Raw genomic sequence first — 27846 nt, 5'->3', positions numbered from 1 at the left:
GTTGAGGGGAGACTGGGATGCTGCTCGCTCTCAGCTTGGAGAATTTTGGAGAATATAATTTGCAGAATATTCTGCAAGGGTATTTCAACTTCGGCTCCGAAGTTAGCTTTCCTTGTTTGTTGTTATTGACCTCGAAAGCAATCCTTTTGGCTTGATATTGTTGCATAGTATCCATTATAACCCCACCGTTTAAATACAAAATACTTTAAATATTTTTCATATGCAAAAGAATGTTTTCAGTTTATTGATCATAAAAATATTGAGTGGTAAATAAAAATACATACATTGCTTTATTTGATTTGTATGTTTCATAGAATTACAAAAGCTATGACAAATGTGTAAATTTATTTTATACGTCTTCCTTTATATATTCTAATTTAATATTTATTTTTTAATCTTATACAAAGGCCATATAAATTTTGTAGATACAATTTGCATACTGCCAAGAAAACTCAAGCTAATAAAAAAAAGTGAAAAATTGACTCTGGCTCAAGCTTTACTGAGATTTATGAAGATGGTAATTTACGATATTGACTGGTGGGCTTTAGGGGTTTCTTATTAAAAAATTACAGATTTTATTTCAAACTGGAATGTGATCTTAAGGAAAATGGCAGCGTTTTTTTGTTACACAACTCTTACGAAATGCTCTGTATAAATTGTTTTAAATAATTGCTAAAAAATTACTTTAACACTCTCGCTCTTATCTTGGTATGAAAATTTGTTTCGGAATGCTTAGGCGAAGAAGTGTAATGCTAAAAATAATTTGTAAAGTGGACGTCGAAATGCTTTCAGACTCCATTACTTTTTATGTTTTTTGTAGATCGCAGGCTGCATTTGTTTTTGTTGCTGTAGTTTCTGTCCTTTTCCTCTTGGATTGGGTTTGATCCCCTTAGTAGTTGTTGAGATCGGCGTACTCCAGTTCCTGAGCAATAGTTTTGTACTTTTCCTTACCTTTGCTCACCTCGTCTGCAGCGGAAGTGAACGAAATAAAGATGACAAATGTATCAGGAATTATATTTTCAAGTTGATTGCTTTATTGCTTAGTTGGATACAAATAATAAATAAAAAACGTTTGAGTCAAACAAATACACAATTGTTTCGATGCTTCCTCTTATTGGTCCGCAGTCAAAATCAATCTACAAACTATTGGTCTATAACACACAAATCAAAAGTAGAGGCTACGAAATACGAGTACAGTGCGCCTATTATTATGCTACAGTAAAAACATTCGAAAGGTGTGCCGCGCAAATAGAAATGTGGATCGATTTCGGTCTGAGGTCGAGGGGCCGTCAAGGTCGGTTCGCTTATTCCTTGAGGATGAGCTCGACGAAGGCAGTGTCGAGATCGTCTCCAATATCCTTGTAGCGCTCCTTCTCCAGCACCAGGTCGTCTGTTCAAGGTGGTGTGTGAAAAATCATAAAAGAACGCAAGAGTAAGGAACAGAAATTAATAAAAATGTATAAGAAACCATTAAAATTACAATTAAAACCTGACACAAACTGAGACCTTCACACTTAAACATATAACCTATGCACAAACAAATAATAATTACCTCTTTTCGGGCAAAATAAAAACAAAAGCCAGCAGTTGAGTTCGCAAAATCGACATGGTTGTGCTAGCTGTTAATTTTAAAATAATAAAAAATAGCAGGAACAACGAAAAAATTAAAGCAGCATTTGGTTTTTGCAATGCTTCGGTTAACTGAACTTTTAATTCAATTTCGTATTGTTATTTTTAAAATATAACTCTTTAAAAAATTGTTCTTAATTAGCGTTTTTAAAAGCAGGGCAGCAGTGGTTTTTTCTTTCGATTGTATGCAGCAGTTTCTGGCGGGGATTGGTTGGACTAGGCTTAAGCTGGTGGTGCCTCGCCTTCGGCAGGAGCGGGAGCCGATTCTGCGGGGGCAGCTTCCGCCGGAGCAGCTTCAGGGGCGGGAGCAGCTTCAGGGGCGGGAGCCGCTTCAGCCGGAGGAGCTTCGCCCTCGGCAGCAGGAGGAGCTGCCTCAGCAGGAGCAGCAGCACTTTCAGCTGGAGGAGCAGCACCCTCAGCTGGTGGAGCAGCACCCTCAGCTGGTGGGGCAGCACCCTCAGCTGGTGGAGCAGCACCGTCAGCAGGAGGAGCAGCACCCTCAGCTGGTAGAGCTGCCTCTGCTGGTGGGGCTGCTTCGGCTGGTGCAGCGCCCTCTGCGGGAGCTGCCTCTGGAGGAGGGGCGAAGTCACCCGGCTCGGCGTTCCTCACGTACGGCACCTCGGCACCCTCTGGGGGCAGATCGATCGAATACTCGAATGGCGGCGGTGGTGGTGGTGGCGGTGTGGGCTCCTTGGGCGGCGGCGTGGGTTCCTTTTCCGGTGCCTTCGCTTCTCCGGGCGCTGCGCCCTCACCCTCTGCTCCGGGTTCGCCTGCGGCGGCTGCTGCCGCTTCCGCCTCGGCCGCTGCAGCGGCTTCTGCCGCCGCTCGAGCCTCCTCCAAGGCGGCGAGCTCTTCGGGCGTGGGCGTGGGCAGCTTGGGCGTCGGCGGCTTGGGGTTGCGTGGGTTCCAGAAGGGCTCCAGACCCTTAATCAGGTCCACGAAGGCTTCGTCCAGGCTGTCGCCAACCAGGCAGTAGCGCTCTTTTTCGACGATTAGATCGTCTGGTGATCGCGGTCAGTGTCGGTATGCGAAGATGTTTGTGAGAAAAAGCAATACAAGCGATGGAGATGGGGGATAGAGCATAGAGAGAAATAAAATAGGGCGTGAAAAGGATAGTAAGAGCGTAAACTAAAAATTAAACTGCAATAAGCTTAGGAAAGGAAACAGGAGGAGAAGAAGGTGGGAAGGGGCAAACGAAAGGGTTCAAGCCCTAAACACCAAAATAACATACTTATAAAACAGTAGAACAATTTTGAATTATATACGTTATATCTTATGTACAGTTTTGGATTTTATATATTATCTTGGGAGTTTAGGATTTGAAAAGTTAGTGAAAGGAAAACACTTGGGCCAGTTCTTGAACGCCGAGATCCTTCTAGAGATCCTTTGGTCTATTTTCACTAATCGCAATTAAACATTTTCAAGGTTTCTAGGCAGGAGGCGCTTCAGCGGCAGAAGCAGCTTCGGCAGGTGGTGCTTCAGCGGCTGGTGGTGCTGGTGGAGCTTCGCCCTCAGCTGGTGGTGGAGCGGCTGCGGCATCTGCTGGAGGAGCAGCTTCTCCCTCCGCTGGCGGTGGTGGTGGAGCTGCGGCCGCTTCCCCTTCTGGAGCGGGAGCTGCTGGGGCAGCTTCACCCTCCGCAGGAGCAGCTGGTGGAGCTCCCTCTGCTGGTGGCGCTCCCTCTGCTGGTGGGGCTCCCTCGGCTGGTGCAGCACCCTCTGCGGCAGCTGCCTCTGGAGGAGGCGCGAAGTCACCCGGCTCGGCGTTCCTCACGTACGGCACCTCGGCACCCTCTGGGGGCAGATCGATGGAATACTCGAATGGTGGTGGTGGTGGCGGCGTCGGAATCCTGACGGGTTCTGCCGGAGCCGCCTCGGCAGCTTCAACAGCTGCTCCAGGCTCGCCGGGAGCAGCGCCCTCCACCGGTTCACCACCCTCGCCCTGTGCTGCGGCCGCTTCTCCGAGGGCAGCCAGCTCCTCGGCTCGGGCCTTCGCCTCGGCTGCGGCCAAGGCAGCGGCCTCCAGGGCGGCCTTCTCCTCCTCGGTTAGCTCCGGAGTGGGTGGCTTCGGGTAGCGCTCGTTGTAGAAAGGCGGCATGCCCATCATCTCCACGAAAGTCCAGTCCAGCTGGTCGCCGACGAGGGCATAGTGCTCTATCTCTTTGATCATCTCGTCTGGCATTGCGGATGGGTGTGGTTTGATGGTTTGGTGGTTCAAGGGGTTAGAAAGTCGTATTAGAGCAGATTCGAGAGAGAGAGCAGGGCGATAGAACCTCCAGTGATGGCCAATGTGGGTGGGGCGCACAGAGTCGGGGGCAAACACTAAACGCTGGACGATCGATGGGCAGGGCATACGTTTTTCGAAAAAATACTTTATTTGTGCAATTGCAGCAGCATGGTATGTATTGTATAGTATATGTATTGTATAGGTATATATTAAAATATAAATAATTAATTTATGTAAATCGTAAATAGATCAAATTAGAATTTTAATGCCTTTCTTGTTGCAGCATTCTTCTCATTTGGGGGTTACTGTTTTCAGAATCAGAAGATTGGTTAGTATGTGGGAATTGGTTTTCGTTTTATTTTTCAAATAAAAGTTGTCTGAATCGGTAACCGGGCACCGGTGATCGATATGCAATTGGAATGATGCGCACTAGCTAGTTGTCTTTGTTTTGGAATCTCTATCGAAAGAGTAGTAGTTTGTGTTGGTAGGCGTGGCGGCAACTTAAAAGTAGGCAAATATTACACAACGTTTTGCAAACACGACAATTTGTTTAAATATTTATAAACAAGGTAAACATTAGCATATTATTAATACAGTTAAGCTGGCGACAAAATACAAAGTTTTAGCATAGAATTTACTCTTTAAATATAAATAACAGCGATTGTTTGTCTCTCTATTTAATACACGTAAACTAAGAAGAAGGCGGCAATGCGTGTGTTGTCCAAGTTGTCATCTCGTCAAATACAAAAGTACAAGTATAATTTAAAATTTAAGATTTAAATTAAAACAAAACAAGGTAAGGGGTAGCAAAAGCAAGAGTAAAATCAAAGGTAATAATTAAATTTTTGATCCAACGATATTGTATTGCAACAGTAAAGTAAAATGGCGATAGCTGCCAGTCAACCGTTCGAATTTTGCGAATTGAAATCGAAAAATCGAAATGGAAATTGTAAATTGGAATGCGCTTGCTACGAGAATGTTTTGCTTTAGTTTCTGCCCTTTCATCTGCTTTTCATTGAGTTTATGTTTATGTTTAGAGTGTTTAACGCTATTTTTGATTAACTCTCCCGTTGCTTGGCGTTCGAAGATGGCTTTCGCATCCGCATGGAAGACACTTGGCGTCCTTGGATTGTCTCGTGTGGGTGGTGGGCGTGGCGTGGGTGTGGAGATGTGTTCTCTAGTATTTAATTATGGAAAGCGCCAGTTTTGTGTGCGTGGGTGTTTTGTTTGACGTCAAAGCAGGCAGTTTAGTTAATTTACATAAGCAAATTAGATGTTTACATGTTCTGTATGTCATGTAAGGTGGCCTCCATTTCCTCCTGCAGCAGTTTGTTCTTGCCCCGCACGTTGAGCAGGTCATCTGGCATTTTAGGTCAGTTTTTGTTTTTTTCATTTGGTGGGGCAGGGCAGGGCATGCAACAATTGGTTTAGCAAGCAGCGCAAGTTGTATTTTGTTAAGCACAATAACAACAACAACAAAATTAATATGAAAAGTAAACAATAAGAAAATCAAATTAAAAAATGTTGCATAAACAGATAATAATAAATACGAGGTACATAAATTTCACTATATAACAATTGGTACTGGATTTGGAATAAGGAAATAAATTTTGATCCTACTTAAAGAAAAATATTTCATAAATTCAAAGTATACAACAATAAAACTTTTAGTTATCTAATGTTCTGGTACTTTAATTTGAAATACTGCTACACAGATTTCAGAAATTTCAAATTTCTGGCTAGTTTATCCTACATTCTCAGTAAAATTTGAATAAAATCTTTGACGGACATACCTTCGAGCCTGTCGACTTCCTTCTGCAACTTCTGAACGGAACGTTCAGCGAACTCAGCACGAGCCTCAGCCTTTTGATTGATTGGAAGAGGTAAAAAGGTAAAAAGATTAAGTTAGTAATATAATTAAGTTACTCTAAATAGTAAGCAGCAAAAAGTGGCTAACACAGCAGGCTAGAGTTGAAGGAAAACAGATGCATTCCTTAACCTCTTGCCTGACTGCCAAATTTAAATTCTGGATGTAAGAATTTTTTTTTTATTTTTCAAATACCATTCAGAATTTAAATTCAACCATTTCACTAAGCCAAGAAGCTTCCCAAATATGCTACCAAAACCAGCAAAAAACTTAATGAATAAAATGTACGTGAGAAATGAACATTAGGCAATAACAATGACAAATGGAACTAGTTAATAAAAGTATATAGAACAGATTAACAAAATATTCAAATAAACAACTTAGAAACTATTTCGGTTTTTATTAAACTAGAATGCTTACAAACTGCTGACGATTGTGTATTTAGGGCTTTTAGACAAAACCTAAATCAGACAAATTAAATGTCATTAAGGGAATGATAAGAGCAACGATTACTGGTGGAGGCTACGCAGTCACTGCATAAAACAGAAAATGCTGTTAAGATCGTAATTCGACAGATTCTATAATTCTCTACGCCCATTTTTCTGTGGCGACTTACAGCTTCTACATTTAATTTGAACTGTATGAGCTCCTGTTCGTAATATTTCTGATTGACGCGTGCCTAGACGTCGAGGGAAATACAACAAATTATAATTTATGGCAATAGATCAATTTCACGTACATTGGGTGGCTGTGTGTGCGTGTGTGTGTGGTTGCATGGGTGTGAGTTTTTGGGGTTTTATAAAATATCTACCGAAATAATTATCTCTTTGAAATAATTTTGATCGTCTACTTAGCGAGTATTATTTCTTTCGCCACTAATCAGGCATTAGCTTTAGGAATAGTAAATTGTAATTGGAAAACTCTTCAGTTTGAATGGGTTTTACTGGTTTTTCTCACTTGCATTAAATGCACAAAAAGTTGTTTTCAATTTTGAACAAATGTACACACACACGTCTTATGCGAGAGAATGCTTCACAAATACTTGCCATTGATGTACGATCTTTAACGATATCGATCTATTGATCTAAAACTCATAACTTGTGGTATTTCGTATTCCGAATGCTGTATTTTCACAAAGCGTTTTTGTTTTTACATAAAAGAAAATATTAAATGTCGAATTGACGAATATGTACAGTAAATTTAAAATTGAGAATAACGATTTGTGCAATTCAATATTTTCTTTTTTGTTTTGTTTTTAGTGCTTAGACCAGGTTAGCTTAATGTAGATCGCAGATTAGCAGCAGATTACCCAACACCAGAGATTTACCGAGACCACAGATAATAATTATGATAAAGTTCGACTCAGTCGTAATACCTCTTTCAGAGAATGATCCAATACTTTGATTTGCGTCTCAAAGGTTTCCTCTTTTTGTGTGGCCTACAGGGGGTTTTGGTTTTGGTGTTCAGTGTTGGCAAGCAGTTGGGTGTTTGTTATAAGCATTATCGAACAAAATTGTATAAGGTATTCATGCAAAAACAAATCAGTTTTTATAGGTGGCATTCATCCAGCAGGTACGCAAATTAGAATCGGATTTTTGCATTTTTTAGCGGCAACATTAAAACAAACAATATATGAAAATAAGAAAGAATAAAAAATATAAATTAGTAAAAATTAAATACATCATTTTTCTTGATCTGTAAACGTATATCATCATGTCGGTAGACATTTTAAAGGAATTAGTGCGAAAACATTTGAAGAGAGGGGAAATTGTATTGAATACCCCTTCATGTTGGCTATTAAGTTAAACAAACAAAACGAGAAACAACAACAAAAGATATATATATATATATTCGCTGGTTTGGACACTCGGTTCGCATGGATTTTGAGCTGGGAAGCTCTCTTTACTTTTGGACCACTTTTTGGTACGAAGTTTGGCATTTTTCGTATCTACCTCCTTTAGACGAGTGTTGAGGGTCTTGATCTGGTTCTTGTACTCCTCCTCACGTTGGTTGGCCTATATTTATCGTTGTTGTTTGTTCATTTCGTTGGGTAAGTTTTGGGTTCAGGAATAGGGGAATTCAATATAAATATTTAAGAATGATTTGTTGAAATCGTTTATCAAACATAACTCCAATGGAGCAAATACTATAGCGGCCTATAAATATACTGACCTTCTCCTCAGAGACTTCCAGGGACTTCAGGTTGTTGCCAACCACGCGCAGCTCCTCCTCAAGCTCCACAATTTTGCTGTTGGCACGCAGAGAAAATGATAGAGAAGAGTTCATAATTAAATAGTTGCCCAATAGATAGGCTGGGAATGAAGAAGAATAGCACAACTCATGCAATTGTCAAATATAAAGGTTTCTTTCAAGCGCAATTTATGCCCGAGCAATGCCAAAAACGGTTGACCAACTCCAAGTTGACAACACTTCACTTTCGAAAACGATCTTGTGACTGCTGCCAATGGAGGCGATGAGTTAAGTTGAGTTGAGTTGGCCAAGAGACAAAAAAAACAGTCAAATCATGATGCGAAGGTCTGGCAAATATTTTTGTAATAATAACAATTGTTTTTAGACCGGCAACTCAAAAGATTTCACTTTTTCTGGCCCGTCCTAAGGCATTTATACAGCTTTTTGGTTATTTATAACTATGGAAATTATAAATAAATATTTGTGTATCTCGGGCTTAAGTTGCGCGAACAAAGAAACGAACGTGGATTATATTTAACCAAATGCAGTTAGTAGACAAAAAGACATCGAATGGAAGGCAGATGGGGGCTTGGCAGTGGACAAACCTTTCGCTGAGCTCGACCTTCTCCTCGGAACGCTCCAGATCCTGTTCCATGAGCACGAGTTTTCTGGCAACCTTTTTGGCGGGGCAGGAGGCGTGGCATGGCGGGGCGTGGCAAGGTGTTAGCATTGTGTTAAGTACACACATTTTTTTTTGTTTGTTTGGCATGGGTTATGGATGGCATAGAAAAAAGGTTTTCATGATTAGTTTTGTGTCTGACTAAAGCTGCAGATTGGCAAAAAATGTGAATACTGTGCTGGTTTCATTCATGATTCATGTCCACAGAGCAGTTGGGCTAAAAAGGTGAAAATTGTCTGACAAACTTTGCTGCTTTTTGTTTTTTTGCGCTGTGTAACGTTTACTGATCTTAGGGAGCGGACTTTAAAGCGCATTGACCTGCAACTTCAGGTCATTGCAGCTTTATTTCCCACCTTAAAAACAGAGGTAACCGCGCTTTGTAGCAGAACCCTTAGGTTTTATTCCCAGCGGGAGTGAGAGAAATACTTTTCACGATTTCGCTTCAGCTGCTCTATGTCTGTGCTTCAGTTTGAACTAAACTATTAAACGTATTACATGCTTTTATCATACAACATTTTAGACTCTTAGTCTAAGATATTCACATTTTTAACCAAGCATAACATATTGGCAAAAGCTAGCTAGCTAAAAAAAACAAGAACAAACTCAAAATGTAAACTTAACGGGGGAAATGCAAAAACTATATGTTTTTGGTTTTAAATGAGGTTAGGTTGTTGCGGCAGTTTCAACATTGTTTTGATTATTAGGCACAACAAACGGGCTGCGAACAATTTGAACAATATAAATTTAAATCTGGACTTATAACGTACTTTTCACCCTGCTCGGCACGCTCTTCGGCACGTTCCAAATCAGCTTCAACCATGGCCAATTTACGGGCAACCTTTTCTCATACATTCATATTACATATCGATTCATTGATTGTTTGATTGATATAATACAAGGAACGTCGGTTATACAGGAGAACATATAGAAAATGTATTAAATTTCATGGTTTATACAAATAATTCGATTAGTGAAATAACATAAAAAGCAGCATTAGATGATGTTTTCATTTATTTTAATGAATTTTTTAATGTATTTTGTATGGCTCTGTGTTGGTGCCTTAGCATATTTTAGTAGAAACAAAACTATTTGTGTATTTTAATGTTATTTTTTGTGTTTTTCGATGTTGATCCTATAAAACTTGTGCTTATCGTTTATGCCTTTGATGTCTTTCTTAACCATACTATACTTTGTTGTACTCAAGCTGTATATGTCTCAATAAATAATAAGTTCAGGAGCTGATTCATATTTGTAACTTTACAAATTGTTGTACATTTTGTTTACCCAAATCATTAAATGCTAACTAAAAACTTGATCAAATTAAATAAAGATCCATACCAGCCAAATTCTTGAAGGCAATTAAACCACATCCACATAATTTTAAGCTTCAAAGCATTGTCTTTACAAACATAACTTTTCCAACGGAAATTAAGATCATAAAGATTTTTAATTTAACAATACCATATTGAAATCTATCCAGGAGATATCCACTGATTGCCAACTTCCTATTATCATATCTGCTATATAAACTTTAAAATTGGTTCAGAAACCAGTTAGTCTAAAGATTCTGAACATAAATGCTTCGCACACTGTGGAAATTGCTTTGACCCATGTTGGACTTGTTTTAATTGCCATGCTGCCCAAAATGAATTTTAATTTCCGCTTTTCTGTATGTTAATATCTTCCCTCCTTTTGAATGATCCCAATGAATCATGAACGACAATGCACTAAGCATGACCAGGTGACTAAAGTGTCGTCAGATATTTTAAGCGGAAAAGATAACGAATGCAGATGTAAATACGTATGCTCCACGCACATTTCTTGCCACTGATTCACGGCACTTTCCATCGGCCTTCGTCTCAGGGTCAAGTGATCCCCTCTGCTTGATTCATCATCGATCGTTTTGGCAACTGAGTTTTTAGCTGCTTATGTCATGGCCCACGATATGAGCTGCGAGTGTGCAAAATCTACTCGAATCCAGTATCCCCATTTGGGGAGCGGCCTTCTCTTATCGGCTCAAGTTAAACAAACTCTTGTTCCTTCTCTGTCCCAGTTATGGGTTCCATTTTGTATTTTCATGCTTTTGTACTTCTCATACAAACGCGGCCTTTGCCTAAGTTTCTGCGAAAAGATAAGAAAGCAAAGGCGAAAAACAATACCGAAGTAACGGAGCTTATCTGCCAATGCAGGTTATCAGTTGATTTATTTCTTCGATCTGATTGACGTGAAAACACGTAGGCATTCAGGCCCAGTTCAGAGTGGGTGAGGCAAACTTTACTAATATTGGAAAAAGTGAAGATCTTTTGCCTCCCAGCTAGTCATAACATATTTTAGTTTATAAGTTCAGCTGCAGCATTCATAATCCATTGGTGGCATACTGTCCATCGATCAAAGTGGTAGGCTAGGTACATTTTCTATTTTTTACTGGGCAATCGAATTTTTTATAATACTTCTTTAAAATAAAAACCATATTTAAAAGACAATGCCCCATTTAAGAAAAAGATTTTCGCTGTGAAATACGAAAAATTAAATTCCTTTGTAACTTCAAACTGTTGGTAATCGTTTAAAAATAAGTATATCATATTAAAAATCTCTGTCTGAAACCAGCATACTCATGTACCATATCTTGCATGCTCCCACTATATAAAATAACAAACAATTTCCTTAATATAAAATTTCTAAAGCCTTAAAGTTTATAATCCTTTTTTAAAAACTTCATAGTCCCCGGCCCCCACTCCCAACCTAATAATGTACAACAATTATAAGTAACCAAATATCTGCTCCCTTTAATTGGTCAATAATATCAAATTAGTTTTATGCTGCAATTATATATATGTATTTATATATTTCGTTTGTATATAATATTTTATATAAACATTAATTTGCAAAAATATTAATCCAAAATAAGACATTTTCTTGGGTTATTTATAATTTTAAGGTGTGTTGCTTTATGCATATAAGGTGAGTATAAATTACATTTTCTTTACAAATACGTAAATCGAATGAAAATAAACAAACAAGTCAAAAACTAACCCAATTACACTTTAGTTCAAAAAATTGATTCAATAGCGATATGCTTTTCAAGCCTGTTCACATGGAAGAGCGTTGAGTACATTCAGTAGAGTACTTGTGGACATCGTATAGACCGCTTAACAGTTAATTTACATAATTATATTGGTATTATACAAATAAAAAGACACACACGGGAGTAGCTTCGGCCTTTGCTAGGGCCGTCTCCATTTTCTGGGGGGATTTGTTCACACGTTATCAAAATTTCATTGGATTGGATTAACATTGTATGTACATCGACTAATACATCATTATCATCATCTATACACGTATATATATTGCATATTGTCAGGCGGGCGGGCGGTGCATGATCTAGTTCTAGATCTAAGCTAAATCTGCCCTCAAGCATCATTCGTAATCATCGTGGTAAGCACAAGTTTTGCATCAGCACTCTGGCTGATTCCTGTGCCAAGTTTCGGGTGCGAGGTACCCTCAATCAATCAATTGAATTCAAAATCCGCTTGACAAAGGAACCAGATCAGGTGTCGTTATTGGGATTGTTATTGTGTTCGTGGCTTGTGGAGGACAAGGTGGAAGTCTCTTCACCAACAGCAGCAGAGGCAATAGTTCTGGATGCGTTATTGTTGTTGGTGCCACCAATAGCGCTGGCATTACATAACTCTGATTTACTGATATTGATATTGATATTGTTACTGTTACTGTTGTTGTTATTATTGCTTAGCTTAGTAGAAGACAAATTGGTTTTTAGCTGCACCTCATCGTATTTCTTGTCAGCCTCCTCAGCAAGGAAACGCGCTTCCTTCAGCTGATTCTCAAGAGCGTCCATGCGTTCTTCATCGGCAAGGGCGCGGTTCTCAAGAATCTTGCGAGCACTGTATGGTACAGTGAGTGTATATATAGACCATAGGTTGCGACGATCATGCCCATAGAAGACAGTGACCAAGTGGTTAGCGATGATTTGCCGTTCCCCAGCGGAATTGCAGTTGGTACAGCCGAAAAGGTTTCATGTGAATCATTCGACGCCATCGTCCACATCGTTGAGTGTTTGGTGTTGTTGTTGTTGCAATTGTTATGACAAACAGATGTTTTACACAAACATTCACAAATAGAGATACATTTTTGGTTTGTGAATATTGGAGGTTTGATTGTAGTTGTCGTGGTTGTTGTTGTAAAAAGAGACAGAAATTTGTTGTTGCCAGTTGAGTTAACAATTCGGATTCTTTCTACTTAATAAACAAGTATTATACAGGGGAAGAGAGACTAGGGGAGACAAAAGGGATAAGCAAGAAGCTTAATAAGTGTTTGACTTCATAGTAACGAAATTGATATACAATACTTATAACCAATTTAGATGCACTAATTTTAAAAGGTCTTTAAACCAACGAAACCGTCTAGACTGGATCCAGCACAAGAACCAAACACTTTCTAAGCTTCGTCTCATTACAAACATTTGGGGATTTTTTTCTTTTTTTAGAAATAATTGTTTTACAGCCATTTGACTAATAGACTACTATAAGCTTATGTAGGACATGCTTTCCTATACATAATTTTACAATATTTTTACAAGAATGTAGAGCATCCATGGCGTTCCAGTTCCAACGGCGGGTCGACATCTTTGAACTTGGCACACTAACTGCTGTTTACAGAAATTCTTACTTACTAACTTAAATACATCATCATTATAAAAGTGACCATTATTATAACGACAATTATCATCGCCGTCGCTGAGTTGGTTAGATAGAAATTAGAAAAAGAGAGCGCAGATATATAGACCCAAAACCTAATTAGTAACGTAAATGTTGACCAAGTAAACCTAACCTCAAGGGGCAGAACCTAGTAACCCTAGTGCCCTAAAGCGGAGACCAATTTCCGCAAATAAATATGTAGACTATACCTCTTCGTATTTCTTATCAGCTTCTTCTGCAATTAATTTTGCTTGTGCTAATTGGTTCTCCAAGAGAGCTACTTTGTCATCTTCCATATTTGTGCGATTCTCAAGCGCTTTTCGTATCCTGAATTGTCGCAGCAATGCGAAATGATATACAGATACGGTTAAAGTTATATATATAATATTTGTAACTCAAACTTAGATAATTCTGAAACAATTGCTGTAAACTTAAAAAGTATTTTACATATTGGGGTTCAGTGGGGGTAAATATTGGGTAGTGGGGCATGGATATAAGGTGTAAACGTGGTACTAACCGTTCGCTCTCATCGGCGGCCTGAGAGGCTTCCGACAGCTTGGCTGTAGCGGAGCCCAGACGCTCCTCAGAGCGCTCCAAGTCTTCTTCGAGCAACTGGATGCGACGGTTCAGAGCGGCAACCTCGGATTCGGCCTATAAAACAAACGTTCGATGGTCGAAAGAACCAGATATAGCATATCCATTCGCTAAAACTTAAGGCTAAAAACTTATTATTTAATTTACATCTTACACAGCTAAACTTAAGGATTTTAAAGCAAGAAATACTCATAATTATTTGCTACTTTTGGTTTGGGAAACATCTTACAGAAAAAACTTAACAAAAATGGTTCTAAATTCTTTGTGAGTAAACCATGATTGCTAATAGGAAAAAAAACAACTTCTTTTGCGCTCTCTTTAACCCCATTTACAATTCCTAATTTTGTAAACCTAATTCGTTTCCCTAAAAAGTCGACCGTTGGTCCCATTTTATTTTGTGGCTTCCACCTGTAAAGAAAACTTCATTTTCCTCCTCGTTGTTGTTGTCGAAGCAAGGTCAACCAAAGCCTTAAACGCCCTAAAACAAGCAAATGTTTGCGTGTTATTTTGGCCAAGTGCAATCGATATTCGCCATCATAATACAAAAGTTCAACAACACCGCTACCTGATATGGCAATTAATTCCAAAAAGAAGCCAATGCAAGGTTCTTTGCACATGACGTCATCGAACGAGAGTTTTCCCACCGTCAAGAATCATATACCCATTAAAGAATGGAAAATATTCGATGCTCTATAGCCTTATAGAGCCTCACTTTAAACGATGAAAAGCGAAAACAGCGGGCTAAAAGCACACGCCCAAAAATGGCGAAAAAAGTATATATAAATAAAGTCGAATAAAACTTTGAATCAAAAACGGCTGAAAAGCAATTGGACAAGGCAGTCCGGTGCCAGTTCCAAGTTCCATGTCCATGTCCAAAACCATGTCCAATGACTGATATGGTGCCGGGCATAGAGATAGAGATAGAGCTACTGATATGTACATGGAATGACAAACTGAGCAACTGAACAACTGACCAACTGACGACGCCTAGAACCAAATGAACGATGTGAGTGCGGGTCGTAAAAGTATCGTGTGATTATGAATTGGAACCAACCGTGTGGCTTACGTCATCGTACGAAATATACACACACACATTGGTTGGACGATAAAAAGCATTTCGAATTGGGGGAGCAGGCACCGCAGCTTTCCAAACACGAAAGTCACACAACAAAACCGCCGATGAAGCCCAAGAGCCAGCAACAACGAAAAATGCCAAAATTAAAAAAAGAATTAAAGGAAAGAGCGAAGTTTCGATACCCTTGCCAATATTAACATTTTCTATTTATGTATGTACTTTCAGTAAAAATCAATATAGCAATATTTCTGAGTTTCAAGTAATTGTCTGTTCCTATAGCAACTATAGGATATTGTCATCGATTTAAAACAAAATAAACCTTCTCTCCTAAGACCCCAAAATAAAATTAATTCTTTAATCAATTATATGTATGATTTTTAACTTTCTTTGCTTAAAGAATATTTTGGTTTTTTTTGGGTACTTTACATAAAATGCGTTTTTTTCCTGGCAGCTACAAACAAACGTAACCAAACTGGTAATATTCTGTTCAAGGGTATTCCGAACAACGAAGAGCAAAGCAAAGAAGTTGAAGAGTGACTTCCAGTTGGGTCTCGTTTTGTAGCGGGAGTCTCTGGCTGGCTCTTTTTTCGAACTCATTAACAAAACGTATTGAAGATTAAACGCTTTATTAGCGGACCACAAAGAAGGGAGGTGAAAAAATCTGTGGGCAAAGAAAAGCGGCGACAGAACACGTTTCAAAGAGAGAGGGAGATAGAGACAGCAGAGTGGCCCCCAATTGTTGAGGAATGTATGAAAAATGACCGGCAAAATGCAAAAAAAAATTGAAATGCCGAAAGAAACTCTCCATAAAATCCAATACAAACTGTGGCCGAGAAATTGTACCAGAAATTGTTGACGGCTTAGTCACACAACACCTTGAAATTTACGTGTTTCGTTTTTCTTTTTTTGTTTTATTGCCGTGGCAACGGAAAAAAAACAAGAAAGACTTATTGGAGCGGTACGTAGGGCGTGTTTTTATTGTGATGATGCATTTTTAATTATGAACCGAAAATAAGCCATGAAAATGTAAAACACTTTTTTAAAGACGATGCTCTCAAGCATAAAATATATTTCTGAAAAATTCCGGTGATCAGGGGAAGGGGAAGGGTGGAGCGATGGCGTCATATGCTGTAATCTCCGAATTACGAAACTGGCAAGAGGCAAAGCACACAAATCAAAACCAATTTGTCACAATGCGCGCATTGAAATTATCAACGTTCAATTGCATGAGAAGGAAATGGTGGAAACAGAGGGAAAACGATGGAAAAAGGGGGAAAGCGCGGTGGAGTGACATTGAAAGCATTGTATAGAAATCCAGAATAAAGCAAATTATGTTTTGTTTTAGTTTTTGTTTTCCGTTTTTTGGGGGGAAGCGAAACGTCAATCACTTGCTGGGAGCGTGGAAAACAGTCAACTAGGGAGTGAAATCAGGGTTTAAATTTTTTCAAATTGAAAATCGATTCCAAATCAATAAGAAACGTTACAGTAGAACTTGTTCAATTCGAAGATCTTAAATTTGTCAAATTACTTTGACCACATTTTGATAAATTTTGTTTTTACTTTTTTGTTTCTACAGTTTAAGCTATGGTGTTTTGAATGTCTACCAAAATCTCCCTCAGCAATGACGTCATACACACAATAACAAACACAAAGGAGCCCTCGCGCTCAATTGTCTAATTAGAATTGAATTAGGAACATGGCAGAGCCAATGGGCAAAAGCTGAAAAGGAATTAAGAGAATTAAACCACTTATTGATGACCGTGGCGTAAAAATCATAATTAATCGAATTTAGAACACCGCTAGCTAAACGATGTGGCTTCTTCGCCGGACTTAAAGCCGGTTTTGTCGCTGAGAAAGCAGAAAGCTAGAAGAAAGACCAACCGAATCGCTCAATTTACAAAAGATTTCTTTCTCCTTTTTGGCCTTATGTAAATGCGTGTGTGTGTTTTATGCTAATGTTTCTGTGTGCGCTGTGAAGCGGGAGATAACACATACAAATCGAAAGGTGAATGAATTCGGTCAGCGATAAGAACAGTTAGCCCAAAGAACCAAGAGGGACCGGAAACACCCTGTATCTGAGCCCGAAAATTCGTTCATCACGAAAAGAACAAGAGCAAGACTGGAAAAACCACTGAAGAGTACAAATGAAAGCTAAGAGAGAACAAACCAGAAAGAGCGGTAAGCAACCACTTGTGTTGTCCCGCTCTCACACATGCACACACAGGGCAAAGAAAATGCTGACAGAGAGAGGTGGCGAAAGAAATGCTGGACTATCTTTTTTTCATTTAGTTAGGATTTATGCAAAATCCACAAGACAGGTCACGCAGTTGTTTGCCCAAACCAAAGGGTAGCAAAATTAGCTGGGAATCTGAATCTACTAAGGCTTACTTCTTCGCGGCGCACCACCTCCAATTGCAGGCGCTTGTGGAACTCTTCGCACTCGTCTTTGTACTTCTCCATCTCCTCTTTGGTCTGGCGCATCTTCTTCTTCAGCACGTCCAAGAGAGTGCCTTGTGGAATGCTGGTCGTCATTTCTGTGGTTTTTTTTTCTTCAACTGCAGAGGAGGTTGTGGGTGTTTTAACCGAGAAAGTGTTGGGGCACTTGAGCTCGTTTTTACTGAAGAAGCACTCTGCCTTTTCGGACAATTTCTCTGGGGCAGCACACCAAATTTAATTTACAATTTGGAATTTCGAGGAACGGAACACACACACACGAGCACGAACGGGCTGGAGACACACACACGCATACAGTGAACCACCGGTTTTTCGTTTACTTTTACTGCTTTTTCCCTGGCTTGGGCTAGACTTTAACGGCAGTGTTTTGGTGGCAAAACTAGCAAGGGAACACTTTAAAGAGGAATAATCAGTGTTTAAATATTAAATATTGGCTATTTGGTGGCAAAAACACACACGGAGAGACAACGACGACGCGACTGCGACGAGTACGTAACTGGAAATGAATCCACCGAATCGTCAGTCGAAGCGGCGGTGGTGGTTTGTGCGAGCGGGACAACTACTGCTGACGCACTGCCTTCCAGTCTGTCTGCCTCGCCTAAAACGGTGAGCCTGTGTGTGTGTGTGCGGCTGGAAAACCTGTTAAAAGCCGCTAAAATTCTGTCCATGTCGACATTGTTGTTGTTTTGGCATTAATTAGTGAAGAAATATTTTGGATTTTTGTCATTTCCAGGCAAATAATATTATGCAAAAATCGGACATGTAAAATAGCTGAAGATGAGTAAGCAGGAATGGTGCTTTACAGGTGTATGTGTGTGCCAACGCAACGTACCCTCCACCTCTCCCACTACTTCCACTAATTGCTTCCACTACGGAAAACGGAAAACACAATGCCGGCGCTTTATCATGCTTATCAACAAACAGCGTAAGTGCAACGTAATGACTAATCGTTATGTTGAACACTCATATCCAACTACTCAACCACCTGTAGCTTTTGGCAAAATTTTCCCGACTTCCCGGCGATGGCGTAATTGTTTTGATAATGCAAACAATGAGCGCTTGTCCATTTTTAGCCGGGCGACATTGAAGAGAAATTAAAAGTAAATAAAAGGGGAAGGTCGCTGAGAATCGGCGTTTAATAATTAATTTGTTACCCAATTTTGGCAAATTGAGCTCGGCCACACCGCATGTTTTATGCTTTGGCCAAATATGGCCGGGTTTTCCTTTTAGTTTTTAAACTGTTGCCTTTTTTAGCGTACAGAGAGTTGAGAAAAAACACTAATACCATTTGGCGGTCTTATCGGATCCTCTCTTTCTGCCACCCGCACGCAGTAGGCGAAAGAGGGGGAAAGCAACAGGTGGCCGGCGAGTACCGTTAGGCATTCCAGCAATTGCGTAACTAATTAAACAATTGCCTGCAATTAAGAGAACTTTTTTGTCCAAAATTAATAGAATACTTTTATAAGGGGAATGAATATTTTTTGGTAAAACCTATTTTTAAATAATAGCCAATTTGCAAATAAAGAAATATTTTTGAAAATACATTTCCCATAACTCGTTAATGTAAAGCCGTTTAAACCAAATTATAAACCAAATCGATTTCAAGCAATCTGCTTAGTGAAAGGTGAGAGAAATAAGTGGTATGAACAAAGTGGGTCAAGATATACAATGGCAAAATCTTTAGCGAGGGCCAAAAGAATACAAAAGGGGCGGATAAAGACCCTGAGGCCAAGCAAGGGTTAAGGCACAACTAGAAAATCGCGTAAAGACGAAGACGACGACGTAATCGCTTTGCAATGCGAACGAAAACAGCGAAGGCACCAACAAATTGGAGCAATTGCAGAACCTAACCAAACTTTGGAGACCCCTTTCACAGAACAACAACAACAAGGTGGCTTCTCCGCTTGATGTGTGAAATATAGAAGTTATTGAAAGGTGATTAGTAAGGAAATTGCAATCCACTCCAAGACTCAACCACTAATTACCCTTTTGAGTTGTGTGTTCATGATGTTGTGCAGCTCGTTCCGGATGATGTTGAACTTCATCATGGTGTCCGAACTAAAGATGGACCTGCCGAAAGCCAGTCCTGGGTAATCGGCACAGCGTCCTTTGTTCCGGCGTGCTTCCCGTTCCGCCACAATCTCGGCCGCCTCGCTGGTGCAGCGCAGCTTGGACCACTCCGCCGCCTGGTTGTCGTCGTCATCCGCCAGGGCGATGCCCTCGTCGATGGCCCCGGCACTGAGATCGGTGGCCAGGCTGTCGCTGCTCAGCTCCATGGGATTGGACCGCTTGCTGCGCTCCTTTTTGCCAGAGGACTTCTTTTTGCGGTCGGATTTCTCAGACTTATCCGACTTTTCACCCTTCTCCCGCTTCTTTTTCTTGCTTTTGGACGTGGTTGTGACTGCCGGAGGAACTGCTCCTTCTCCTGTTGGAGCTGTTGGCGGGTTGCTGGCTCCCTCGTCTTGCACACTGCTCTCGTCCGTGGGCGTGGGACTGTTGCTACCCAGGGAATTGGTGACCGATTCGCTGAGGGGCAGGCTCAAAGTGCTTCTGCTTGGGGGCACCACTTCCTCCGGCGGCTGTTGCTCCTCTTCTGGCTGTATCTCACCCCTGAGATTGGAGAGGGCGCTCTTGGAGTCGCCACGATAGAGAGCCGCCAGGATCTCCTGGACATTGGGCACATTGGGACGACGGGTGCCCGAGAAACGCGGATGATGCTGGTGGCCACGTCGCTTCAGCGAGGTGGGAACTAGACTGGTATTGCTGGCTGTGTGGCTGCCAGTGCCACTGGTGCTGGAGTCGTCGTGCTCCATGTCCGAATCGCTCCAGAAGTCGCTTGCTGGCGAAGAACCTCTACTGTTCCTCTGGAGAGTCTCGAACCTTTCGTACAGCTGGGCTAGATATAGCTCCGCCTCCTCATCGCAGTAGTAGAGCAGATCGTCCAGCAGGTTCAGCTGCTCCTCGATGGAACACCAGCGGGATGAGAGTCCCGATGATTCCGATGGCGCCCTCGGATTGCGAGTGTTCCTGCCGGCACCTTGTTTTCTTTGGTGTTGCTGCTGTTTGTGCCTTCCCCTCGACTTATCACTTTTCAACAACTGTTTCTGCTTCTGTTTCGGTTTGGCAACTGTTTTGCCAGTCTGCGGCAGCACTTGTGCTTTTTCTGAAAAGTTAAATTTGGTTTTTCTTCGATTGGAAAATGTTTAAGGGCAGTCAGCCGCTGTTGGCCACTTTTTACTTTTGGTATTTTAGGTATATTTACAAACTGATGTGGCTGTACTAAATAAATCCAATTATTTACTTTATTTTTGTGTAATTTGTGGCCAAAATTGCTACGTGAATTTTTTTTACTGGAACCAGCTGTTGCTGGATCGGGCAGTGTGGCCAGTCTGGAATATGCGTAAAATACCAAATGGCCTGGAAGGGCTGGCTACGGTGCATTTCTTGCTGAAATAGCCAATAAGACTAATGGCACCGTTTCCACTCTTTCCGGCTGATCGAATTTAATTTTTGCTGCGTTGCCAACTACGCGCGCACGGTCTAAGGCTGACTGATAGATCACTCTCAACCTTTTGTGCGCGTGTAGAAGGCAATTCGAATTTCGCATTAAGTAAAATATTTTGAATCGTGAATTGTTTACGCTTATGTTGCGGCTGTTTGTCCTGACCACCGCTGGTCAATAAATGCCGATGAGCTCGCTTGATTTGATGGGCCAGGGATTGCCGGCGCGCCGCGTTGCCAACGAATTTGATTTTCGGGCCTTGTATCACGGTAACGCTATTGCCGGTTAACGGTGGCAGTGTTGCTGTTGTTGTTGGCACTGCTTTAGTTGCATTTTTTTGCCTTTGAGGTTGTTGTTGCTTGACTTTAAGTGCTGGTGTTGTTGTGGTTGTTTGGGGCTTGTTGTTGTATCTCACTTTTTGCCATTCATATGCATTATTAACTTTTGCAGTTCCTATGTTTAATGTTTTCTCGTACATATTAATTATGCGCAATGCTTGTTGTTGTCGTGTGATTTGGTGCGTGCGTTTTAAATTTGTAATTGTTTTTTGTTGCGGCTTTTAAACAGCTGGGCTCATTGTACCGTTAGTTTCGCTATTTTTATTGATGATTTAATACAGATCTCTTGCGAATTTTCATCAGCGCGTGAAAATTGCAAAGAGAGAATTTCCGCCACAGTTTTTATGTAATTGCAAGTCACTAGAATTTCATTTAAAAGTTTTAAATGAAAGTAGTGATTTTTGTACAAGTTGATTGCACCGAACCGAACGGATTTTAATTTAATTTATAAGAATGAGTTTTGGTGGTAATTAATTTAATTAATTTAGGTTTTCTTGGTAGATTTATGAGCGGGCGGCTGCTGCTGGTTTTTCTGCTGCTTTTTCCTCGGCCCCTCGTTGTGTTGTGTTTGTGTTGTACTTGAATTTTGGGACCATGCGCTCACCGTTAGACGAGAATGGGGAAACTCACTCTCTCTCTTTCTCCGTTTCTCTCCCTCTCTGCGTGTGGCACGTGTGCGAGTGAGTCAGCAATATAGATCGCGAGGCACGGCACAACCCTCCCACTCAAAGAGATATAAAGAGAGACAGAGAGGGTGGGAGAAAGAAAATTGTTTCTTCCAAGCAAATAGTTTATTATACTCTCCAGCTCCTTTACTCTCACTCTTTCTTTCTCCCCAATAGAGATACTTTTCAGCATTGATTCATTTAATTGCTTATCTTTGTTTTTTTCTTCTGGTTATTAGTCAGACGTTGTCATATTTATTTTAAAGCCCTGGGCTGGGCCAAGTCAACATTGTGTTTGATTATTTATGTTGTCTGATAAGTATTTAGTTTGTAGACCTCCTTAGCGATAAGTTTTCCAAGCGTTTTACCTGCGAAGAATTTTTTGAAACGATGCCAAATGTCCTTGAAATACTTTCCTAAAATGTGGCAATCAACAGATGAATCGCAATTCGAATTCTTTTTGGAAACACTGAGGCCCGCAGCAAAAAACTAAAGAATTTTCTAGATACAGGCTAATTCAGAGGATGAAAAGAGTACGTGTTTTTTGCGAGAACATTTTTTGGCAAGCCAACAGAGAAATTCAGTTGCGTTATTTGATATCTTGCGCTGGCTATTTTCAAAGAATTTAAAAATAGCGCCTCTCTGCAAGGCGTTGCCAACAGCACACTCAGAAAAAGAGAGAGCAAGAGAACGAGAGGGTCCAATGCTACGTGTCAATTGCTGACTGCTTTGTTCGAAAATGGGAAAATAAATTTATGATGTTATATGGAATTTTAGAAAACACACAAAATTAATGTGTTTCCCAAACAATTTCTCCGATTTCAAGCATGAAATTGGCGTTAAATTGCATCTGCCCCAATTTCAAGAGACTCAACCAAAAAGAACACCCGGCTGTCACCGAGTCGCTTTAAAATTGTCTGGCTATAAATTTATGAGTATTTCTTGCTTTGAATGAATTTCAAAATATTGAGCAGGAGCATTAAAAATACACCTATTTTTCTTAAGAGCTAAATGCCTTATGGTAAATTTTAGAGGGAATGGTATAAGATTCTGAACATATGAAAACTGACAAATGGCGGACTCCATTTTCAAATGATTAATGGAATGTTTTCCTTGTGTTTGAAATGCTTTGTTAAGTGATTTAACTAATTATCACTTCTGGGGTGTTTTTACTATTTTTCTTGTATCTATTTCATTATTTGTCAAACTTAAATTTAAGCTTTTTGAAGAATTTGACTCTAAAGTTAAAAGGTTTTGCAAATAAAATTGTCAGAACATATTTTTCTTACTCAATCATGGGATAACATAACTTGAAAAATTATTTTAAATGCTGAGATTGGAATAAATTCACGTAACTGTCAGCTTTTGATGTTTGATCTAAACAATTTTGTTTCGTTTCCCAAATTGCGGATTCTGAACAGTGATAACATAAGAAATTGCAAAAACGAAATATAAATTTTTTATAATGTTTAAATTTTTCCTTTAATTATGTTTGACTAAAATATTTTTATATTTACAAATTTGAAGAAGAAGGGGATGAGTAAATATATTTGTAACAATTGATTTTGAATTTCGTTAATTAACTAGTGCCTAACAATTTTACCATTAACAGTTTTGTATTTCTAACTTTAAAACGACTCTAAGATATTGAATAATTTGGAAAAAACTTACGTTCTGCAGAGCCTTGTTCTTCTCCTCAAGCTTGCCGGTGACCAGAGTCAGGGCCTCCTGAGTCTGATCCAGCTCGTTCTCAACGGTCTGGATCTTCTTCTGCAGCTGGCGAGCCTCCTCCTCGGCCTACGGATTCAAACAAAATATAAGTATTTTAAAATCAAACACTACACGAAAATTGCATGTGCTAACAAGATTTATTGTGTTGTGTGTAAGCCGGTAATTATGCTTTTTGTTACAGTAAATGTTTTGCGGTGCTAAGTTGGCATTGGAGTGGGTGATAACTACACAGGAAAAAATAGGATCATTTGTAAAAATAGAAGTTTGAGATTTGTTAATCATTTAATAACAAAATTTTAAATATTTTGTATTTTTTCTTACAATTTATACATACATTGGGTTGCACAGGGACTTAATTAAACTTGATTTTACTCATATTACATATAATTTGTTTAACTTTTTTAAATACATTTTGAAATATTTAAATCGAAATCTAATTTATCCTTAAGTACAGGTTTTGATCGTTTTTCAGTCAAAAATAGGATTGAGATATATTTTAAAGCTAAAAATGAAATGTAAGTGAAAAAGGCGAACCTTTTTTTTCCGTGTAACATTTGAGGGGGAAATGGGGTGGCTGACTTACCTTCTCGGCGCGGGTGTTGGCATCGCGTGCCTCCTGCTCGCAGACGAGAGCGCGCTCCAGAGCTCCGTCCTTGTCGACTTTCATCGCTTGCATCTTCTTCTTGATGGCATCCATGTCTGTTTTGTTTTGCTACTACTGCACTCGAAAGAAACTGAAATCGAAACGGAGATGGAGATGAAGATTGCGATCGAAACTGTTGTTAAGTGCAGCCAATAAAACAATTAGCAAATTTATGCGATAACCATCAATCACAATGGGTATCGGGAAAAAGAAAACAAGGTTTGTGTGAAAGTGAAACTCTATGGAAATCCATTTTAAATTTACAATAATTTCTGCGATTTAATTTTGATCATTTAACGGCTCTGCTTGAACTCCAAATGGTGTATATTTTCGATTCATTTTTTGTAAAACTAAACATTTTTGCTATGCTCCTAAAGTTTGCGTAGGGATTACACAACTCTTAAATACTTCAAATCTATTTTTGTTAAATATTTTAAATAATGGCGGACATTGTTAAAAACTTTTTTTTAAAAGATTAAAATGTACGCATTTTGTATAAAACCCTTTCAACATTTTACAAGCTTTTCGTAAAAAAATCTTTTTACAGATCAAGTAGTAAAGCCAGGCTTATCACAGATAACAGTGAAGAATGAGTTTCAATTTCCATTTCAAGGTACACATCAAATGATTTAGAATAATTGATACCCTTATTTGGTGGAAAGGTGGCAAGACAATAAATTATTCTGCCCGGCCAAAAACCGAGTCACTCAAGGCCCCCTCTTCAAGCCTGACGCATTGTTTAAGCTCATCCAACTGATAAATTGAGAATTTAATATTTCGATGGCGTTCCTTCACGACTTTTATTGCCCGATTCTTTCGCTGGTGTTTGTTTTTCAAGAGTGTTTTCTCATCTCACAGTAAATCATTTAAACGAGAATACCTGCCTCTATTTTTTGGGGAAGACTACGAACCGAAAAAGAGTGCTTAGTTATGCCGATCACATCGGATCGCTTGGAATTGTGGAGCCCGGCGAAGCTGGGAGAAGAACTAGGGCCATTTCTAAATAGAGAGTTCAGTCACCATCCAAAAATGGTGTCAGTAGATTGGGGTAATTCGAATCTGGGCCAAGAGATCGGTATATATTTATGTACATTTATTAATATTTTAAATGCGTAAAAATTGAAAAACAACCAAGAGCATTTCGTTTTGGTGTTCCGAAATACTTACTATTTCATTTTCGGAATAAATCCATTATAAGAACATTAGTGATTGTTTATTTGGAATCCGTTTGGATGTACATAGACTCTGTTGAGAACTATTCCTTTGATTCGGTTCTTATCATTGAACTTCAGACCTCGGGATATCCATCTTTCAATTAAAAACCCACAATGATTCATCTTTTCAGCTGCTGCGGACTATTTCCTCAGCCTTCTGACTCAATGTTAACGCAGCTGAAAGGTTTAGCCCCTCCTTGAGTCCATCATTACCCCTTTCCTCCTGGCAACACGAGACCCACTTGACCAACATTTGTCATGGCTCGAACCGAATGCAACCACCGGCTAATTGACTCGAGTTTCGCATCGTGAAATTTTAATTCTTTATTACGGCCCATCGCTGTCATTTGTTGTTCTCCTGCCTTAAACATGCATTTATTTTTAAAAACTCTGTTTACATTCCTGAGCCTGATCAGCAAATGAGAAGTGGCAATGGCAATGCAAAACAACCACCAATCGAAAAAACCTAAAAGTTGAATTTTAATGAAATCGCAATCGAGGCAAATTTTTTGTTCGCTGGAATATATATAAATGTCTGCATGTGTATGGGCTATAAGTCGATTAAGGTGACACATTGAGTTATGTTTGCGCTGATTCAGCTAAAAAATTCGCATGACATCTTAAACTTTCGGCAATGACATATATTACAAAGTTGAGCCTAAATCAACGATGCATACGAAGTTCTTGAATATATTTATATTATTTAATATAAGTGGGATCTATTTGTTCTTGAAATAACATTCTTACGAACTTTGATACACAATCAAGAAGCTCAATTATTTCTGGTGACTACTTCGTTTTTAACAGACGTTCATTTATTAAGTATATTAAAGTAAGTTTTTATTTTGATATTGTAAACTAAAATTTATGTAATTGTACTCTGCAATTTTTGTATGTTCCGTCTGGGCTTTCCGATTCCAGGTATTTTCCAATTATATTTGACCCTCTAAAGTGTACAGAGAATTTCTAATTTTCCGTTGGAAAAATCATATTTTCTTTACACAAAATACAGAATTTTCTATAATTAGATCTAGATATACACACGTTGGTTTATATAGGTCTAACGTATATAGATTCTTTATCTTAATTCCTAAGGCAACACTTGAAGCTTTTTGCCTCTTTCCTCCTCTCTATTTCAGTGTAGTATCTCTTTAGCGCGCACAGAAATGATCTATAAATAGTCTGACTGAGGCATCTGTTGAGTTTCTTGCCTCCCCACGGATATTACTTAATACTAATTTGAGAAACACTAAGAGATGGGAGCTTTCTTGGAAATTCTTGGTGGATTTCGCCTACGTTTGCTTCAGATCCATTTGGCATCTAAGGCCAGCGGTGGTATATCGGATTTCACAGATACAAAATTGCAAAATAAATGCTCAAGGTTCTGAGTAATTTGCATAAAGAATCCTAAATAGCTCTGGGGGATTTTCGGATGTAAAAATTAGTCAACATTAGGCAAGGAAAACACTAATTCATTATCTCATCATCACATTAACAGTCGATTCAATGTATCCTTCTTACTATATCTTACCATTGCATTTTCACATTTTAAAACATTTTAATATATATATATATCTTCTGATTAGTTTGTTAAATTTTTCCCTTTTGGATAAAACATATATATTTGCACGGGTTTCTATCTTTCCTCGCATAATTCTCAATTAAAGCCCACTAAAATTTAAGATTACCTTATCTGCCCACTGACAATGTTTATATATCTCATGGATTGCATTTTGTAGAAACCCTATATAGCGACTTGCGGTTAGCAGACAAACTTGACAAGGCCCAGAGAATAGTTATTCTTAGTACTCTCAAACTGCAAAGGTGCTTAACCTCTATTTGGGGTTTTAATTGTGACGGAAAATAGTTAAATTATTTTTCGATACTTGCGGTTGGTTCAAGTTTAAAACTGCACAGCACTTTGATTGATTTAAAGTTATATTTTCAGGAACGGTTATATAATTATATTTTTGGTTGATTTCGATCCTTTTTCCCAATTAAAATCGAATTCTAGCACAGTTGAAATTATTTATTAAGCACTCAACAGGTGATTTTAACTTGAAATTCCTTGATATTTTTTCTTTTTTTGGTGATTAACGTTAACGTATTCCTTTTTTACTTACAAAACTTTTATTCGGAGTTATCCGCGACTTGAACGGATTGTGATGTTCAACTGAAAATATTTATTCAATATGTTGACGTTCGATGCTCGCCTCTTGGTCGATTTCGAGCGGTCTGCGCTGGTGTGTGTACGTGTGAGCCGCCGCACGGGTGCGTTTGTGTGGGTGAGTGTCTGTGAAAGAGAGCGCGTACTTTTCGGCCAAAA

The 27846-nt window shown here is 39.4% G+C and overlaps 2 protein-coding genes across 25 annotated transcripts; one reads left to right on the top strand and one right to left on the bottom strand.

The window, feature by feature from the left end:
- Positions 1–210: 210 nt before the first annotated feature.
- Positions 211–27776, bottom strand: LOC108037054 (tropomyosin-1, isoforms 9A/A/B). 24 transcript variants are annotated; one of them, XM_044457001.1, is made up of 10 exons: positions 27644–27776; positions 24247–24397; positions 23604–23729; positions 13822–13955; positions 13514–13631; positions 8516–8586; positions 7893–7968; positions 7096–7158; positions 5647–5716; positions 211–966 (listed from the first exon to the last, which is right to left on the bottom strand). In XM_044457001.1, exons 2-10 carry the CDS (start codon positions 24358–24360, stop codon positions 890–892), a joined length of 849 nt encoding a protein of 282 aa, XP_044312936.1. In that variant the 5' UTR covers positions 24361–24397; positions 27644–27776; the 3' UTR covers positions 211–889. The 24 variants fall into 24 exon arrangements, with proteins under 24 accessions (XP_044312936.1, XP_016968989.2, XP_016968988.2 ...); XM_044456999.1 differs by lacking the exons at positions 211–966; positions 7096–7158 and adding exons at positions 1012–1390; positions 7673–7735 and having other exon boundaries at positions 27644–27775; XM_044456998.1 differs by lacking the exons at positions 211–966; positions 7096–7158; positions 8516–8586; positions 13514–13631 and adding exons at positions 1012–1390; positions 7673–7735; positions 9357–9427; positions 12374–12491 and having other exon boundaries at positions 27644–27775.
- On the top strand, positions 18081–19404 carry LOC108037056. Its single transcript, XM_044457003.1, has 2 exons — positions 18081–18363; positions 18419–19404. The coding sequence occupies exons 1-2, from the start codon at positions 18205–18207 to the stop codon at positions 18512–18514; spliced, it is 255 nt and encodes an 84-aa protein (XP_044312938.1). The 5' UTR covers positions 18081–18204; the 3' UTR covers positions 18515–19404.
- Positions 27777–27846: the final 70 nt, after the last annotated feature.

Source organism: Drosophila rhopaloa, unplaced genomic scaffold (genome assembly GCF_018152115.1).
Source record: "Drosophila rhopaloa isolate 14029-0021.01 unplaced genomic scaffold, ASM1815211v1 contig_155, whole genome shotgun sequence".
In the NCBI taxonomy this organism is placed as follows: domain Eukaryota; kingdom Metazoa; phylum Arthropoda; class Insecta; order Diptera; family Drosophilidae; genus Drosophila; species Drosophila rhopaloa.
Note: the sequence above shows the minus strand (reverse complement) of the source record. Positions and strands in the feature narration are given on the sequence as shown.

Coding starts and splice junctions, on each gene's coding strand:
- LOC108037056 (XM_044457003.1), top strand. CDS start 18,205: ATGAGTAAGCAGGAATGGTGCTTTACAGGTGTATGTGTGTGCCAACGC. Junction 18,364..18,418: donor ACAAACAGCGTAAGTGCAAC/GTAATGACTAAT, acceptor AACCACCTGTAG/CTTTTGGCAAAATTTTCCCG.
- LOC108037054 (XM_017113494.2), bottom strand. CDS start 21,407: ATGTACGAGAAAACATTAAACATAGGAACTGCAAAAGTTAATAATGCA. Junction 13,632..13,821: donor GCCGCCGATGAGAGCGAACG/GTTAGTACCACG, acceptor GCGACAATTCAG/GATACGAAAAGCGCTTGAGA. Junction 3,802..5,646: donor GGAAGTCGACAGGCTCGAAG/GTATGTCCGTCA, acceptor CCGCAATGCCAG/ACGAGATGATCAAAGAGATA.